Source organism: Neolamprologus brichardi, chromosome 20 (genome assembly GCF_056152115.1).
Source record: "Neolamprologus brichardi isolate AB-2024 chromosome 20, ASM5615211v1, whole genome shotgun sequence".
Classification (NCBI taxonomy): Eukaryota; Metazoa; Chordata; class Actinopteri; order Cichliformes; family Cichlidae; genus Neolamprologus; species Neolamprologus brichardi.
In genome coordinates this window covers 13,445,302-13,460,014 of record NC_142123.1, presented here as the reverse complement: position 1 = coordinate 13,460,014, position 14,713 = coordinate 13,445,302, and the positions used below count along the sequence as shown (strand labels likewise).

Here is a 14,713-nt window from a genome sequence, read left to right as displayed (position 1 = left end):
ATATAAAGAGTCAAAATCACCTTCAGATCTCAGCACACCTGTTCACCCCACCCTGCGCCGCCCCGGGACCTCACTGCGTCACCCCTCCTCTGCAGCTGGCCAGAGACCACACCCACGCCACAATGAGCTTTTTTTGATTAGATAAGTATCTGAGGCTGAGTCCACGAGACTTTAAAAACATGATTGTTGGGCTTCATTTCTGTACTGAACAGTCATTTTAAGATTAGCTAGTAAATAACAATTAGCTAATGTTGTTCATTAGACTAAAGTCATCTTACTTTGGTAATGTAAATATAATATGGTCAATATTAAAGTTATTCTATTAATCCTTATTAGTTATACCACCAGTGAACTTGAACTCTGTGTCAAATACTGAGCTTCAGTAAAGATTCAAGTTGTGTTTATTTAAATTTCCTTTCACCTTAAATCTTCACTCAAAGACAAGCATCTTTTACAGTGTATATATAGATATATTATATATAAGTGTAAAACAATTATATATGTGTAAAAACAAAATGTACGAGCTGTGATAACTGTTGCTGATAGAATGAAGAGTACACTGACATATGAAATATTCCTTTATTGGGTGAGAAAATCAGACCATGTCATAACTGCTTTAAGTCATACAGAATAGATATCAGAGCCTTAAACAGGCTGACTTCTGCTAAATGGGTCAGAATGGGCAGAAAGTATACAAACACATAACATCCTTATAGAATATGATGTAACACTATAGATCAACTTAGCTCAAAATATGTAAAGCATATAAACAATTACAGAAATATGATACAACAAGCACAGCAGTGCTACTAATCCAAAATACTCAAAGCTTCATAGAACTGAAACAAACATTTATTTTTAGATCCATTCTGCTGCTGATACATACTTTAGGTTTCTGAATATCAAACTTGTTGCTGCCTTTCATAGTGTGTAACTTGAAGGCCCTGAGTACTTTCTCCCACACTGAAAACACTGGAATGATAAAATTATTTGAACATTACCTAATAAGACAGATTCAGGACAGATAATTAGTTATTTTAAACTTCCTTTATTTTCTCCACACGGCTCACTCCACTCGCCATGACATCATCACTAGTTTACAGAGACTAGAAAAAGAGACAATATCTAGTGGTGGCTCTCTGTGTAAAATAAGAATGATTTGATTGCTTCAAGCTGATGGGAAGAAAACATAGCTTGTTACAATCAATGCAGAAGAGCATCTCAGAATACATAACACGTCAAGCTTTGAAGCAGATCGGCGACAGCTGCAGAAGACCACACCGGACGCCACTTCTGTCACCAAAGAAGAGGAAGATTCTGCAGGTTTACCAATATTAGATAATAGAAGATTGAAAAACTGTCATCTAGTCTGATTAGTCTCACTTTTAGCTCTGATATTAGATTGATGGGGTCAGAATTTGACATAAAAAAAAACCATGAAAGCATGGATCCATCCTGTCTTCTTGGCACATCTGATTATTGTTTAAATCTTACAGCCCTCCTATTGTTGCTGAACATGTCCAGTCTTTCATGAACACATGTTAACTATCTTCTGATGGCTGCTTCCAGCAGGTCAAAATCAATATGGAATAGTATGGGACAAATAATTAAGTCAATCCACTATTTTAAATGTAAAAGAAACAAAGTGATCTTGAACAGAAGGTGGGGCTGTATGAAGACAGCCCCACCTGCTGGTAAGATTGTGTGGTATTCATATTGAAAAAGTACATCATCAGCAATGCACGATGCAGAGTAATGCTTCTTAACTGCAATATGTGACACTTTAAACTCATTGTTGACAAAAGTCTCTGTGTTTGTGGGAAAAAGATCAGTGTGTGTCTGCAGAATCACATCAAAGCTTGAGAAAGACTGGAAATGATTAAAGGTCAAAGGTCAATTTTTTGTGGAATCACATTTCTTGACTTATGCACTATTTATTTATCCTTTTCAACATCCATTTCATTGTTTTTCAGAGCAAAATTTGGGATATTTTTTCCCCATCATTAATGAAACTATTTTAATAATGTAAACATTAAAAATGATGAAAAGATGAGACTGAGTGACTTTTGAGGTCTGGTGGAGCAGTGGGAGTTTTGGTGTTTTTTCAGATATAAAGCAAGAATGGCCTCATTAGCTGCCAGCATTTGCAATGTAAGCAGTATGTGTATAGTTGGTTTACTTAGGCTGTGGGACTCACATTCATGTATAAATGTATACATTCGCTGTTCGCAGCAGTACTTGTTCTTCATTTCAAACAAAGTGGCAAATACAAAGTACTGGGCAGAGCTGCATTTCAGTGAGATAAATAAAGAGAATATGGACAAATCAGCTACAGGTGTTACAGGTCTTCCATGGGGTCTGTTTTTATACAGAAAGGTAGAGACAGGAGACATGAGTTGCGTTTGGTCTGCAGGCTCTTCCTCGTCTGAGGTACAGAAGCGTTGCAACGGCCTATCGCACTCACAACTACTTCCCCCTTGTGGCGTTGCCACGCAATCTCGTCTTCATAACTTTAACTGAAAAGTGCAATACCACCATGAAAAAAATGCTTTTTACATTAATAAATGTTTTACAAAAAAATACAATTGACCATACATTTGTAGGTGTCACACAGGCATCAACAGCTCATTGTTATCGGTAATTTGGACCTGAAATCCTCCATAGCTTCATTTGAAAGAGGATAATCCCTGGAAACTGAAGCTGTTGTTTTTTAAAATGTCTTCACACAGATTTTTAAAAGAACAAACTGCCCTGCTGTGAGTGGTGGCTGCTCATTGCTATAAAGCTATAGCTATAACCAAAGCTACCAGACCAAACAGCAGTTGCCTGGGAACAAATTACAACAAATGCCACATTTACCCAAGTGAGTCCCAGCTGACAGACAGCCATGATGCAGCATGGTGATTTTTGACCTGTCAAACAGCAGCAGTCTGACCGCTTATCTATTTACAGCTCTTTGCAGTGACAGTTGGACGTGTGGCAACGTTCTTAGGCAGAGGAAAGAGATAGTCAAGTATCTTCTGTTTTTCTCTTCCCTGCTGTTTTGTACTGCGTGTGAGAAGGCATTAATGCTGGTAAGGAGTCAAAAGTGTTTTCTGTTCATAAGTTTAAACTCACTGCAAGTCTTATTCTGATTTCTGTTGTCATGTTAGCATTGTTGTCATGGAACAGAGCAAATGATACTGTTACTCATATTTTATCTAACAGGAAGGGTAAAGCTTGACTTTGTCTACAGTTACCGCTGCCTGGGTAACGTGATCTCACAGACTGGCTCCACGGTCAACTCTGTCGTCACAGCGCATTAGTGGAAAAGGTTAACTACAGACTAACAGCATGGCCAAGGGAACGAAAGCCAAAAGAAAGACTAAAAGTAAGAAGATCACCTTGAAAATGGCCCAGAACTGCGTGGAGCTGACATTGGATGGTAAACGCCGACTGGATCTCACTTTCAAGGGGATTACAGCTGTTCCAAAGTGCATCCAGAAGCTCTTTCACATGGATGAAGTGGACCTGAGCAGGAACATGATCAGAAAAATTCCAGATTTTATTGCTCAGTTCATCAAAATGACTGTTTTGGATTTGCACAGCAATTATGTGAGTGTGACAGATAATGCCTAATGTTTACAACAACTCTTTAAAAGTAGGTAAATAAATGGTAGCTACTGTATAGCAGCAATACTGTGGGGCTGCTACAGTATTGCTGTGGGGCTGCTACACAGTTGTTGTGTCACACTATTTTAAATAATTTTAAATAATTAAATATTCCAAATATTTAAAATTAAGCCCATTAAAAAAAAACAACCTCTAGATTAAAGTACTAATCATCAAAAGCCAATCATTAAATAATCACAAACATACGGGGACACCTTAGAGACCCGCTAACTGTAACTAGCCTTTTGGCAGTTGTAGTTTGCCCATTTCAAAATTGTACCATGGTTCATAACTATGTCCATGTTTAATGCACCAAAATCACCATCTGTTAAAAAATGTGTTATTATTTCTAGCTGGAGGAGCTCCCCGTGGCTATCGGCTACCTGCAGAACTTTAAGGTTTTAAACCTGTGCAACAACCGTCTCACAAGCCTCCCAAGTGAGCTCGGCCTCCTGAATAAACTCCAAACACTGAACCTGGGTCTCAACCAGTTGGAAGCTCTTCTTGCCTCCATTGGTGCACTGGAGGAGCTCCGCCACATTGGCCTTTCTGACAACAGATTCACCTGCCTCCCCGGCTGCCTCTTGAAGCTGAAAAAACTGGAGAGTATCAGGATGGACAGGAATCCAATTATTGCTAAGAAGATACCCACTGAGAAACCAGTCAGTATTACAGAGAGCTTTTACCTAGTCTGTAGCACCCTCAAGGATTGACGTACGCACGATGTAGTATAGAACAGGGTTTATTCTGGTCTTGGCAACCCGTGAGAACTGCTCACGGACAAAACAATAAAACAAAAACATCACATCAAAATGCGCTCTTGTACATAATGTCAATCAATCAAAAATCCTTAATTACAGAAAATAAAACACTTAAAATACACAAACCTCGTGAGCTGACATCCAGGAGGTGCTAAATAATCCTTTATGGCCTTATTGCCTCATCTTCCATCTTCTTTGTCAATTATTTCCACTCTTTAAACAACATTTTCTCCAAGTGTGGAGCTAACTGTGAGCTGCCGCATGCAGACACCGTGTGCGCTAGCAAAAGACAAGTGGCTGGGTGGAGACCCAAACAGCAAAGCTGTACCCTACATAGTTCACCACCAGAGGGCGCAAAGGAACAAAATCCAGACATACAGCTAAACAAATATCAAATGCAACAAACATCAAATGCAAAAGACCGTTACACTCCCACCAATCACTTGTGATTAAAAAGAATAAAGTATTGCCTATGAACTAATGAACGGCTTTTGAATGAACTATCATGAATTATCCTTTAAGCAGAGTGCGGTGGAGAATCTTCTTCCGCTTCCATCAGAATGACTGTCTTCTGAATGGGTCTTTCCAGGTGCACAGGTTTGGAAGTACGTTTTCCTGCTCTATCCAGGGTTGGATCACTCAGCAGCAATTTCACCTTCCTCACTTTTCCATCCTTTCCAGGATACACTTCAATGATCCTTGCCAACTTCCACTGGTTGCGTGGAGTTATCTCATCCTTCGGGAGGACAACATCATTGATCTTAGCATGTCTGTGCTCTTTGGTCCACTTCTGTTTTCCTTGAAGATTTAACAAATACTCCTTTTTCCATCTTGTCCAGAAAGTGTTGGCAAGTAGTTGAACACGACGCCACCTCTTACGGAGATAAAGATCTTCTTTCACCAACCTTCCTGGAGGTGGAGAGATAATTGTGGACTTCATGGTTAGTATGTGATTCGGTGTTAAAGGTTCTGGGTTTGATGGATCACATAGTTGGTCAGTAGTCAATGGTCTGCTATTAATCACTGCCATGACTTCATACAGGAATGTCCTCAGAGAGGAGCTGTCGAGTTGTTTGGCTGATTGTTCCAGAATGGACATGAGAACACTCCTTATGGTGCGAATTTGTCTTTCCCAGACACCACCCATATGACTAGATGCTGGGGTGTTCATGAGAAACTCACAGTCCAGTTTCCCTAGCTTGGCTTGATCCATTTCCTTAAATGCTCCAATAAACTCATTTCTAGTGCCGACAAAATTTGTGCCTTGATCGCATCTTATCTGGCGAACTGTACCTCTGATGGCCATGAATGCACGTAAGGAGTTGATGAGAGAATCTGTAGAGAGATCGTCAAGCATTTCAAGATGCACTGCTCTGGAGCACATGCAAGTGATTAGCAAGCCATAACGCTTTAGCTCCTTGCGGCCTTCTTTGACATAAAAAGGACCAAAGCAGTCCATCCCACAGTAGGTGAATGGCGGTGTGGTCTCCATCCGATCCTCTGGGAGGTCTGCCATCTTCTGCTGCTCTGTGCGCCTTCTGAACCTTCTGCATTTTACACATTTATAGATGTAAGATGACACAATCTTGCTGCATGCAAGAATCCAGAATCCGTTAGCTTTAAGCTCATTCATGGTGATCCCTCGTCCTTGATGGTATGTCTTCTCGTGATAATGTTTGACCAGTAATGCCGACACGTGACTGTCTCTTGGCAGGATCGCAGGATGCTTGACATTGGGGTGCAAAGCTGCATGTGTTAAGCGTCCGCCTACCCGAAGAATGCCTTGGTCATCAAGAAATGGACATAACTTGTGTAACTTGTTAACCTTGTCTTTCATCCGGATCACATCATGGTGTTGCAAGGTTTTTATTTGCTGAGCAAAGGCTGTTTCTTGAACCATCTTTATGATTGTTAACTCTGCTTCCTTTCTCTCTTGTAGGCTACTGATGTCGTGTGATCTACTCTTGTGATCCTTTGTTTCTTTCACATAGCGCTTGAGTCTAGCAACTGCCTTGATCATCCTCGACCAGTCGGAAAACTTGTGTAAGCGATCTAACAGGGACCCTTGTTCCTCCACTTGTATCTTGTGGACTTGAACCTTCTTAACCTCCGGGTCACTGGTTGATAACTCTCCCACCTTAATTTCCCCACTGGGTATGACCTTCTGCCAAAGGAGGTCTGGGCCTTTGAACCAGTTTGATGCTACAAGTTGTTCTGCTGTGAGGCCTCTTGAGGCGTGGTCCGCCGGATTATCTTCGGAAGTTACATACCTCCATTGGGTTGAATCTGTGCTTTGTTTGATGCGTTCCACTCGGTTTGCAACAAACACATGAAATCTTCTGGCTTCATTGCTGAGGTATCCGAGTACCACCTTCGAGTCAGTCCAATACCTTTCTTCTGAAATTTTTATTTCCAATTCCTTTTTCAGCATGTCACCAGTGCGCACAGCAACAACGGCCGCCGACAACTCAAGCCGAGGTATAGTTGTGACTTTGGTTGGTGGAACTCTTGATCTTCCCATCACCAATGAGCAGTGAACTTCACCAGTTGGGCTAACTGCTCTGAGGTAAGTGCACATTCCATATCCGGACGCACTTGCATCAGAAAAATGATGAAGTTCGTAGTGCTGTGCCTTGAAGTTAGAAGGAATGTAGCATCTGTGAACCTTTACGTCTGCAAGGTTTCCCAGGTCACGCAACCAATACTCCCACTGAGGTCGAAGTCTGTCAGGTAAGTTATCATCCCAGCTGAGTTTATCTCGACACATTTGTTGCAAGATCTGCTTTCCCAGCAGAATGAAAGGTGACACAAACCCAAGTGGATCGAACACAGAGGCGACTGTGGCCAATACTCCTCTTCTGGTGAGTGGTTTTTCCTTAACAACTACTCTGAACTGAAATTGATCTGATGCCACACACCATTGTACGCCAAGTGCTCTTTCCATATGTACTTCACCGAGTGCCATATCTAGCTGTTTGGGAGCTGCAGCGCATTCTTCTTTCGGAAGCGAAGCTAGAACTTTGGTGCTGTTTGAGATGAACTTGTGCAACCGAAGTTTGCCCATGCTGCAGAGTTTGCGTGCTTCATTAACCAGCTGTATTGCCTGATCTTCAGTGTCAACACTTGCTAGTCCGTCATCAACATAGAAGTTGGTTTTGATGAACTTGACGGTTTCTTCATTAAAATTTCCTTCCCCTTCAGCTGCAAGATGCTTGAGGCCATAGTTGGCGCAACCTGGAGAAGATGCTGCTCCAAATAGGTGTACCTTCATCCTGTAGACAGTGAATGGAGTTTCAAGGTCACCGTTCTCCCACCACAAGAACCGTAGGTAATCTTGGTCACAAGCATGCACATGGAATTGGTGGAACATGCGTTCGATGTCACACATGAAAGCCACTGGGCCTCTTCGGAAGCGACACAAGACTCCGAGCAAGGTGTTTGTTAGCTCTGGACCAGTGAGGAGTTGGTCATTTAAGGAAGCGCCTTGGAACTTGGCAGAGGCATCAAAGACGACACGAATCTTTCCGGGTTTTTGTGGATGATACACACCATGGTGTGGGATGTACCAAACTGGTGTCTTGTCAATGTCTTGCTCTGGGACCTTTTCAGCATCTCCATGGGCTAGGATCTCATCCATGAATTTCTTATAGTCCATGTAGTACTGCTTGTTACTCTTGAGCCTTTTTTCTAAACATTTGAGGCGATGAATAGCACATGCCTTGTTGTTCGGCAGGTTCGGCCTTTCACTCTTAAATGGGAGTGGCATTTCAAAATGACCATCCTCCTTGTGCCTAATGCCAGCCTTCATCGTTGTTAAAAATTTGAGATCTTCTTGAGAGACCTTCGTGTCTTCTGGTGCTTTCTCAACAAAGTCAGACTCCAACATCTTTAGAACCTCTGTGGGAGAGATCATTTCCTTTATTTGAGTTCTGTAGACATAGTGAACCTTGTTGGTGAGGTTTGACGAGGGATGAATGTCAGGCACCACTTCCTTCACAATGACTTGGTGACTTATTCCGAAGGCGTCTCCATAATCGAGACATGGATTGCCATAACCCACAATACTCCATCCCAAATCAGTTCTTTGTGCAAACGGCTGATTTTCCTTTCCAGACACAACCTCACGAGGAACAAGTGCTTGGGGGCAGTTGTACCCAATCAGCAGACCAACATCACAGCTTTGTAGTGGAGCGATCTCATTTGCAATGCATTCAAGATGAGGCCATGCCTTAGCTGTTGCAGGTGATGGAATGTGATCTCGGTTTGCGGGAATAAAGTCTCTGGCATATGTTACTGGTAGGGAAATGGTCTTATTTGAGTAGAACGCTCTGACTTGTAAACCTGAGAGCTTGCGACAGGACACAACTGTGTTTCTTGAAGACATGGTAGTGAGCTTTAGCTGAGTCGATTCACCTTTGATATGCAGAGCTTGTGCTGTTTCTTCAAGAATAAAGGTCGTATCGCTCTGTGTATCAAGGAGCGCGTACACAAGAATTTCATGCTCTGGCTCACCTTTGGTTGACACCCATACTGGAATAATGGAAGATGTGTGAGTGTCGTCAACATTCTGCGTAACTCTGTTAGAAGTTGCTTCACTTGTTAATGGTGTGACACTGTTGTCTTGTGAGATGTCTGAGTTCGTTTGTCTTGTCCTGTCACTGTTCTTGGTTTGATTTCTCCTTGTTCTGTCTTCCTTCGTGCGATTGTCATGAAGACATGTTGGATGTCTTTTATTACATGTGTCACAGGTTTCTCTCCTTTCACAATCCTTGGAGCGATGACCAGAGTTCAGACAGCCAAAACATAACTTCTTGTCTTGAACAAACTTTAGTCTCTCAACAATGCTCTCATTTATGAACCTTCTACACTTAAGTAGGCTGTGACCCGACCTTTCACAGTACACACAACTAGCACTAACAGTCCTTTCATTTGAGTTAGTTGCTAGCACCTTTACTCCATTGCCTCTGTTCCTTGTTGTTTTTGCCCCTTCAGTTTCACTTGGCTTCAGAGCAAAGAGAGATGTTATGGGATTACAGGCAATTTTGGCTTCCCGTGAGATGAAATCTACAAATTGGCTGAAGCTTGGAAAGGTGTGAGTCTCTTCTTGCACCTCTGTAACCTTTCTGTTCCACCTTGAAGTAAGCCAATCTGGAAGTTTTGCGAGCATTTTTTGGTTTTCATTGCAGTCATTGAGCACTTCAAGCCCCTTCATTTGCGACATGGCTGTCTTACAGCAGCAAAGGAAGTCAGCAAATGCTTGAAGTTCCATACTGCCTTTAGAGCTTATCTTAGGCCATGCATCAAGTTTGTCTCTGAAGGCCTTTGCTACGAGGAAGGGATTGCCATACCTCTCTTCGAGAACTGTCCATGCTGCATAGTATGCAGACTCTGTGCCAAGCGGGAAATAGCCTTCTATTGCCTTCCTTGCAGGTCCACTTACATATTTCCTCAGATAATAAGTCTTCTCTTCAGTTGGTATATTTTTCCTGTCAATCAGAGTCTGAAAGGAAATTTTCCAATCATTATATCTGATAGGGTCGCCACTGAATATTGTTGGCTCTGGTACCGGAAGGCGACTTGCATTAAGAGACACTGCAAATGCTTTGACCAGATCTTCTGTGTTCACCTCTCGGTGCGGTGTCACATTTTGTGGCGAGGAACACCGTTTCATATGCTGGTCATTGTTTTCAGACTTGACTTCATTTTTCTTATCAGATCTGTGGTGAAGTAGGTTGTATATTTCTTCATCTGAACATTCACTTTGTTCATACACCCGCTGTCGAGCCTTTGCTGCATTCAGCTTTTTTACAGTCTCAAGTCGCTCTACTTCTCTGCGCTTAGCTTCTAGAGCCTTTTGTCTTTGTGCTATTTCTGCTTCTTGCCTTTCAATTTCCTTCATATGGATTTCTTGTTCAAGCAGAACTTGGAGAGCAGCCTCATTTGCTGCAACTTCAGCAGCTGCATCTTGTCTTTTAGCCGAGAGCCGGCTGGAGTGTCTAGAGGAAACTCTCGAATGAGAAGAGAGCTTAGTGTGGTGTGACTTAACACTCATCCTGTCTGAGGCTTCTAACTTAGGCATAGACTCAGTCTCCTTCCATTTTTCATCCCTTTGACTTTTCACATCTGAGGCTACGGATTTAGATGAAGACTCAGTGTCCTTCCAAAGTTCTTCACCTCTTTGAATCTCCGCACTACTTGGGCTTGGACACTTTCTTACAGATTCGATAATTGTCTTTGTTATGGCTTCACACGTATCCATCCTTCGTCTTGTGTCACTATCTGGAGATTCAATACGTCTCAAGTCATCATAGGCAGCATTCACATCCTTAGAAGCACTCAAAACCTTGGAAACATGTTCTTGTAGCAGATCCTTTGAGCATTGACCATCTATAGCTCCTTTGGCATCCTTAATGACAACCTTCCACTTCTCATAGCGCACACTGAAACGATGTGCAGCCTTCTTTATGTGCTCACCGTACAGTTCTTTGCCCTTTTCCGTCAACGTATGGACTCGTTGGCTCTGTCGTGCTCTTTGTGAGGTAGTAGAAACATCATCAGCTGTGCCTTCAACTGCTTGTAGTTGCTCATCTGCAGAAAGTTGTTCCACATCACCCTTTTCACTGACTTCTGGATTAGCCTCAAACTCTGCCATTGTTGGAGGGGTTTGGGTTTTTTTTGTGTATCTTACTTAGCCTTAATGTAAAGGTGCAGCAGCTTAAATTTGATTTGGTAGTTGAGGAGCAAATGAATATTAATCTAAGTTTACTGTTACAACTTTAAAGCACAGTAATTACTGTTACTCCTTAAACATCACTTAATGTATATACTTAAGTCACATTACAAATCTTGTTCAAGCCAGTAATACTGTTTCTTACAGCAACTGCTTATGCCACCCATATGCACAATGCACAGGTTACTCATCACAACATTAACTTAACACTGTATGAATATCAGTCACTTAAACAGCAGAAATGTAAACAATGAGAAAGAAAGAAAGAGAAATATTCCAGTCCTTTGTTCATTTATAAAGGAAACTTATCTTAATTATTTTTACAGTCCATTTTTTTTCTTTTTATTTCTCTTTCTTGAGGTTAATTATATTGAGTCCTGAGGAAACACTTATTTTCGGGGCACCTGACTTTCCTGCGGTGGCTGCGTCCTTTCATCTACCCGTGCAGAGCAGAGGAGTTCTCACTGTAGCACCCTCAAGGATTGACGTACGCACGATGTAGTATAGAACAGGGTTTATTCTGGTCTTGGCAACCCGTGAGAACTGCTCACGGACAAAACAATAAAACAAAAACATCACATCAAAATGCGCTCTTGTACATAATGTCAATCAATCAAAAATCCTTAATTACAGAAAATAAAACACTTAAAATACACAAACCTCGTGAGCTGACATCCAGGAGGTGCTAAATAATCCTTTATGGCCTTATTGCCTCATCTTCCATCTTCTTTGTCAATTATTTCCACTCTTTAAACAACATTTTCTCCATGTGTGGAGCTAACTGTGAGCTGCCGCATGCAGACACCGTGTGCGCTAGCAAAAGACAAGTGGCTGGGTGGAGACCCAAACAGCAAAGCTGTACCCTACATAGTTCACCACCAGAGGGCGCAAAGGAACAAAATCCAGACATACAGCTAAACAAATATCAAATGCAACAAACATCAAATGCAACAAACATCAAATGCAAAAGACCGTTACATAGTCAAAGAAAGCTTCCTGTGCAAAGAGTGTCTGAATAGGTGCCAAGGTGAGAGGAAGGAGCTGAGGGAGGAATAAATACCATACTGTGTTCTTAACTCAAGAGTGCCTTTCACTTACAGTACTGCATGTTACTCTGATCTGTACTCTACATAGTACATAGATTCAATTAATATCAGACAGTAACAGAAAACTTTGCAGTTTCCCTTGTAAGTGTATATAAAGAATTATATTTTTACACATATTTTATACAATTACTATGCTTATAACTGCATGATAGTTAGATACAAATAAAGTGTTTTGACAGTCTGTTGGGCCTAGAGGGCAGCAGAGAGCACCCTTATCTCTGAGTACCTGTCACTGGCTTTAAACATTTCAACATATTTCATGTTATTAAACATACAAACGTTATCTTTTCCATGTGATCATAATTCATTCATCATGATCATAATCATATATGGAAAAAATTATGTTCCTGAAGTCTCTAATAATAATAATAATAATAATAATAATAATAATAATAATAAAAGTAACAATGTTTTATGTACATCTGAGTCAAAGGTCTAGCAAGAATGAGGTTGTTTATTCATTTGCTTACAGTATTTCACATTACAAAATATCTCACTATAATGTAGCATTAACTTGACTTTGAAATTATCTGTCAGCGATACAGTAAACAAGATACAACAACTGTTTATGTACACGTGGGGTCTTTCATGTCTCCTTAACAAAAACAAAAAACAAAATCCTCATTCAGAAATCTGTCTTCCATTAGATGGTATGTGTGTGTGTGTGTGTGTGTGTGTGTGTGTGTGTGTGTGTGTGTGTGTACACTTTAGTTTTTGACAATATATACAATATAGTACTTAAAGGAACACACTCCACTTTTTTTGGAAATAGGCTCATTCTCCATCTCCATACATATCATACAAAACATGCACTCAAAAAAGGTGCATCTAAACAAACCTGTTTGAATCAACAGGCCTCTGTACCCTGTGTTGCAAACAGTTTTGTTAAACTATATAAAAAACATGATTTTATCTTGCTGGAGAGCACATAATACACACGACAGATTACACATCCAAGCTTTAATCATCATGTCATGCCTGTGGGAGTTACCTGGAAAAAATGCAAAGACTGACTTAACATTAGAGGAAGGCATGTTGTCCAACATCGGTCTAAGGTGTGAGTGAACCAGTTTTTTTGGTTGTCACTATGCAGTTTAATCATTCTTACACAAACTAATAAGAACATATCTGATAAAAAAAATATGATACTGTAAATAATCCTTAGTTTTAAATTGTTGTTATAGGAGGGAACATATGTGGTATTTTAGCATCAGACACTTAGTTTTCTGTTTTCTGATGAAGTTGTTCATTTGTGCAGATGATGTCTTTTATTTAACGAAAACACAAATCAGACACCAGCTCACAACCTTAAACGTGATTATTGTGCTAGCAATTGGGTGTGATCCAGTGATGGATTCATGATTAGCTAACAATGAGGAATGGCAGGGATTTTTTTCTTTAGCAAAGCCCATCAAATCAAAGGACACCATGGTTTCATCTGGATCCAGGGTAAGTTTCTGGACCTTGTCAGTGAAGTCGGTGGAGTTCTTGATGTGGTGTGGGGTGTTCCCCACGAGAGGAGCAAGGATGGTAGCAAGGTGTTTTGCAATGTTATAAGTGGCTGAGTTTATGCTACTGACTATGGGTCTGAGTGGGACAGCTTCCTTGTGGACTTTTGGAAGTCCGTAAATGCAGGGTATGGCATCCCCTGGGTAAAGGCGGTGATAAGTAAGGCGGTCAATGATTTTGTCCTTTTCCAAGTCTTGAAGGCAAGCTATAACTTTCTTTTTGTAGCTGCTTGTGGGGTCTCGCTTTAAGGCTTCGTAGGTATTGTTGTCACTGAGGAGAGTAGTGATCTTTGTATGGTAATCTGTAGTGTTTAGGACCACGGTGCATCTTCCCTTATCCGCTGGTAAAATAGTGATGTTGTGGTCTTTGCTCAGGGAAGCAACGGCCTTCTTTTCCTGTATTGTGAGGTTGGACGGAGGGACTTTGGCACTGGAGAGGGTGGCTGAGACTTTCATCCTGATTTGCTCTGCTTCTGTCTGTGATAATTTATTAATCCGTATGGCAGGATCTGTGGCTGTGATGAGGTCCACTATGGGCAACTGTTGTGGAGAAATGGCAAAATTGAGACCTTTGGCTAATACTCTCTTTTCAGGTTCAGTGAGATTCCTGTCTGAAAAGTTCTGAACCCATTTCTCCTGACTGTCTTCAGGAGAGAGAGAGAGAGAGAGAGAGAGACTTCATCTTTTGATGTAGTCTCTCTCTTCACGTGCATACCCACCACGGAGGCAGTGGAGACTGTCAGAAAACGACTACAAGAAGACAACTCCTTGGAGGACAGGACCAACTTCACACCCGATCAGATTTGCACACTGTTAGACCTCTGCCTCACCACTACATATTTCAAATACAACGAAGGCTATTACAGACAAAAACATGGCTGTGCCATGGGCTCCCCCGTGTCACCTATTGTAGCCAACCTTTACATGGAGGAAGTGGAAAGGAAGGCTCTTGGCTCT

The 14,713-nt window shown here is 41.3% G+C and overlaps 2 protein-coding genes across 2 annotated transcripts; one reads left to right on the top strand and one right to left on the bottom strand.

Moving 5' to 3' along the window:
* The first annotated feature begins 2,746 nt into the window (after window positions 1-2,746).
* On the top strand, window positions 2,747-12,212 carry LOC148096925 (uncharacterized). Its single transcript, XM_087833947.1, has 5 exons — window positions 2,747-2,863; window positions 2,953-3,074; window positions 3,208-3,594; window positions 4,005-4,344; window positions 12,125-12,212. The coding sequence occupies exons 3-5, from the start codon at window positions 3,334-3,336 to the stop codon at window positions 12,196-12,198; spliced, it is 675 nt and encodes a 224-aa protein (XP_087690073.1). The 5' UTR covers window positions 2,747-2,863; window positions 2,953-3,074; window positions 3,208-3,333; the 3' UTR covers window positions 12,199-12,212.
* On the bottom strand, window positions 9,935-11,064 carry LOC148096926 (uncharacterized). The gene is given in 3 exon segments (XM_087833499.1): window positions 9,935-10,005; window positions 10,008-10,535; window positions 10,605-11,064. Coding segments are annotated over 3 exon segments (1,059 nt in total).
* Window positions 12,213-14,713: the final 2,501 nt, after the last annotated feature.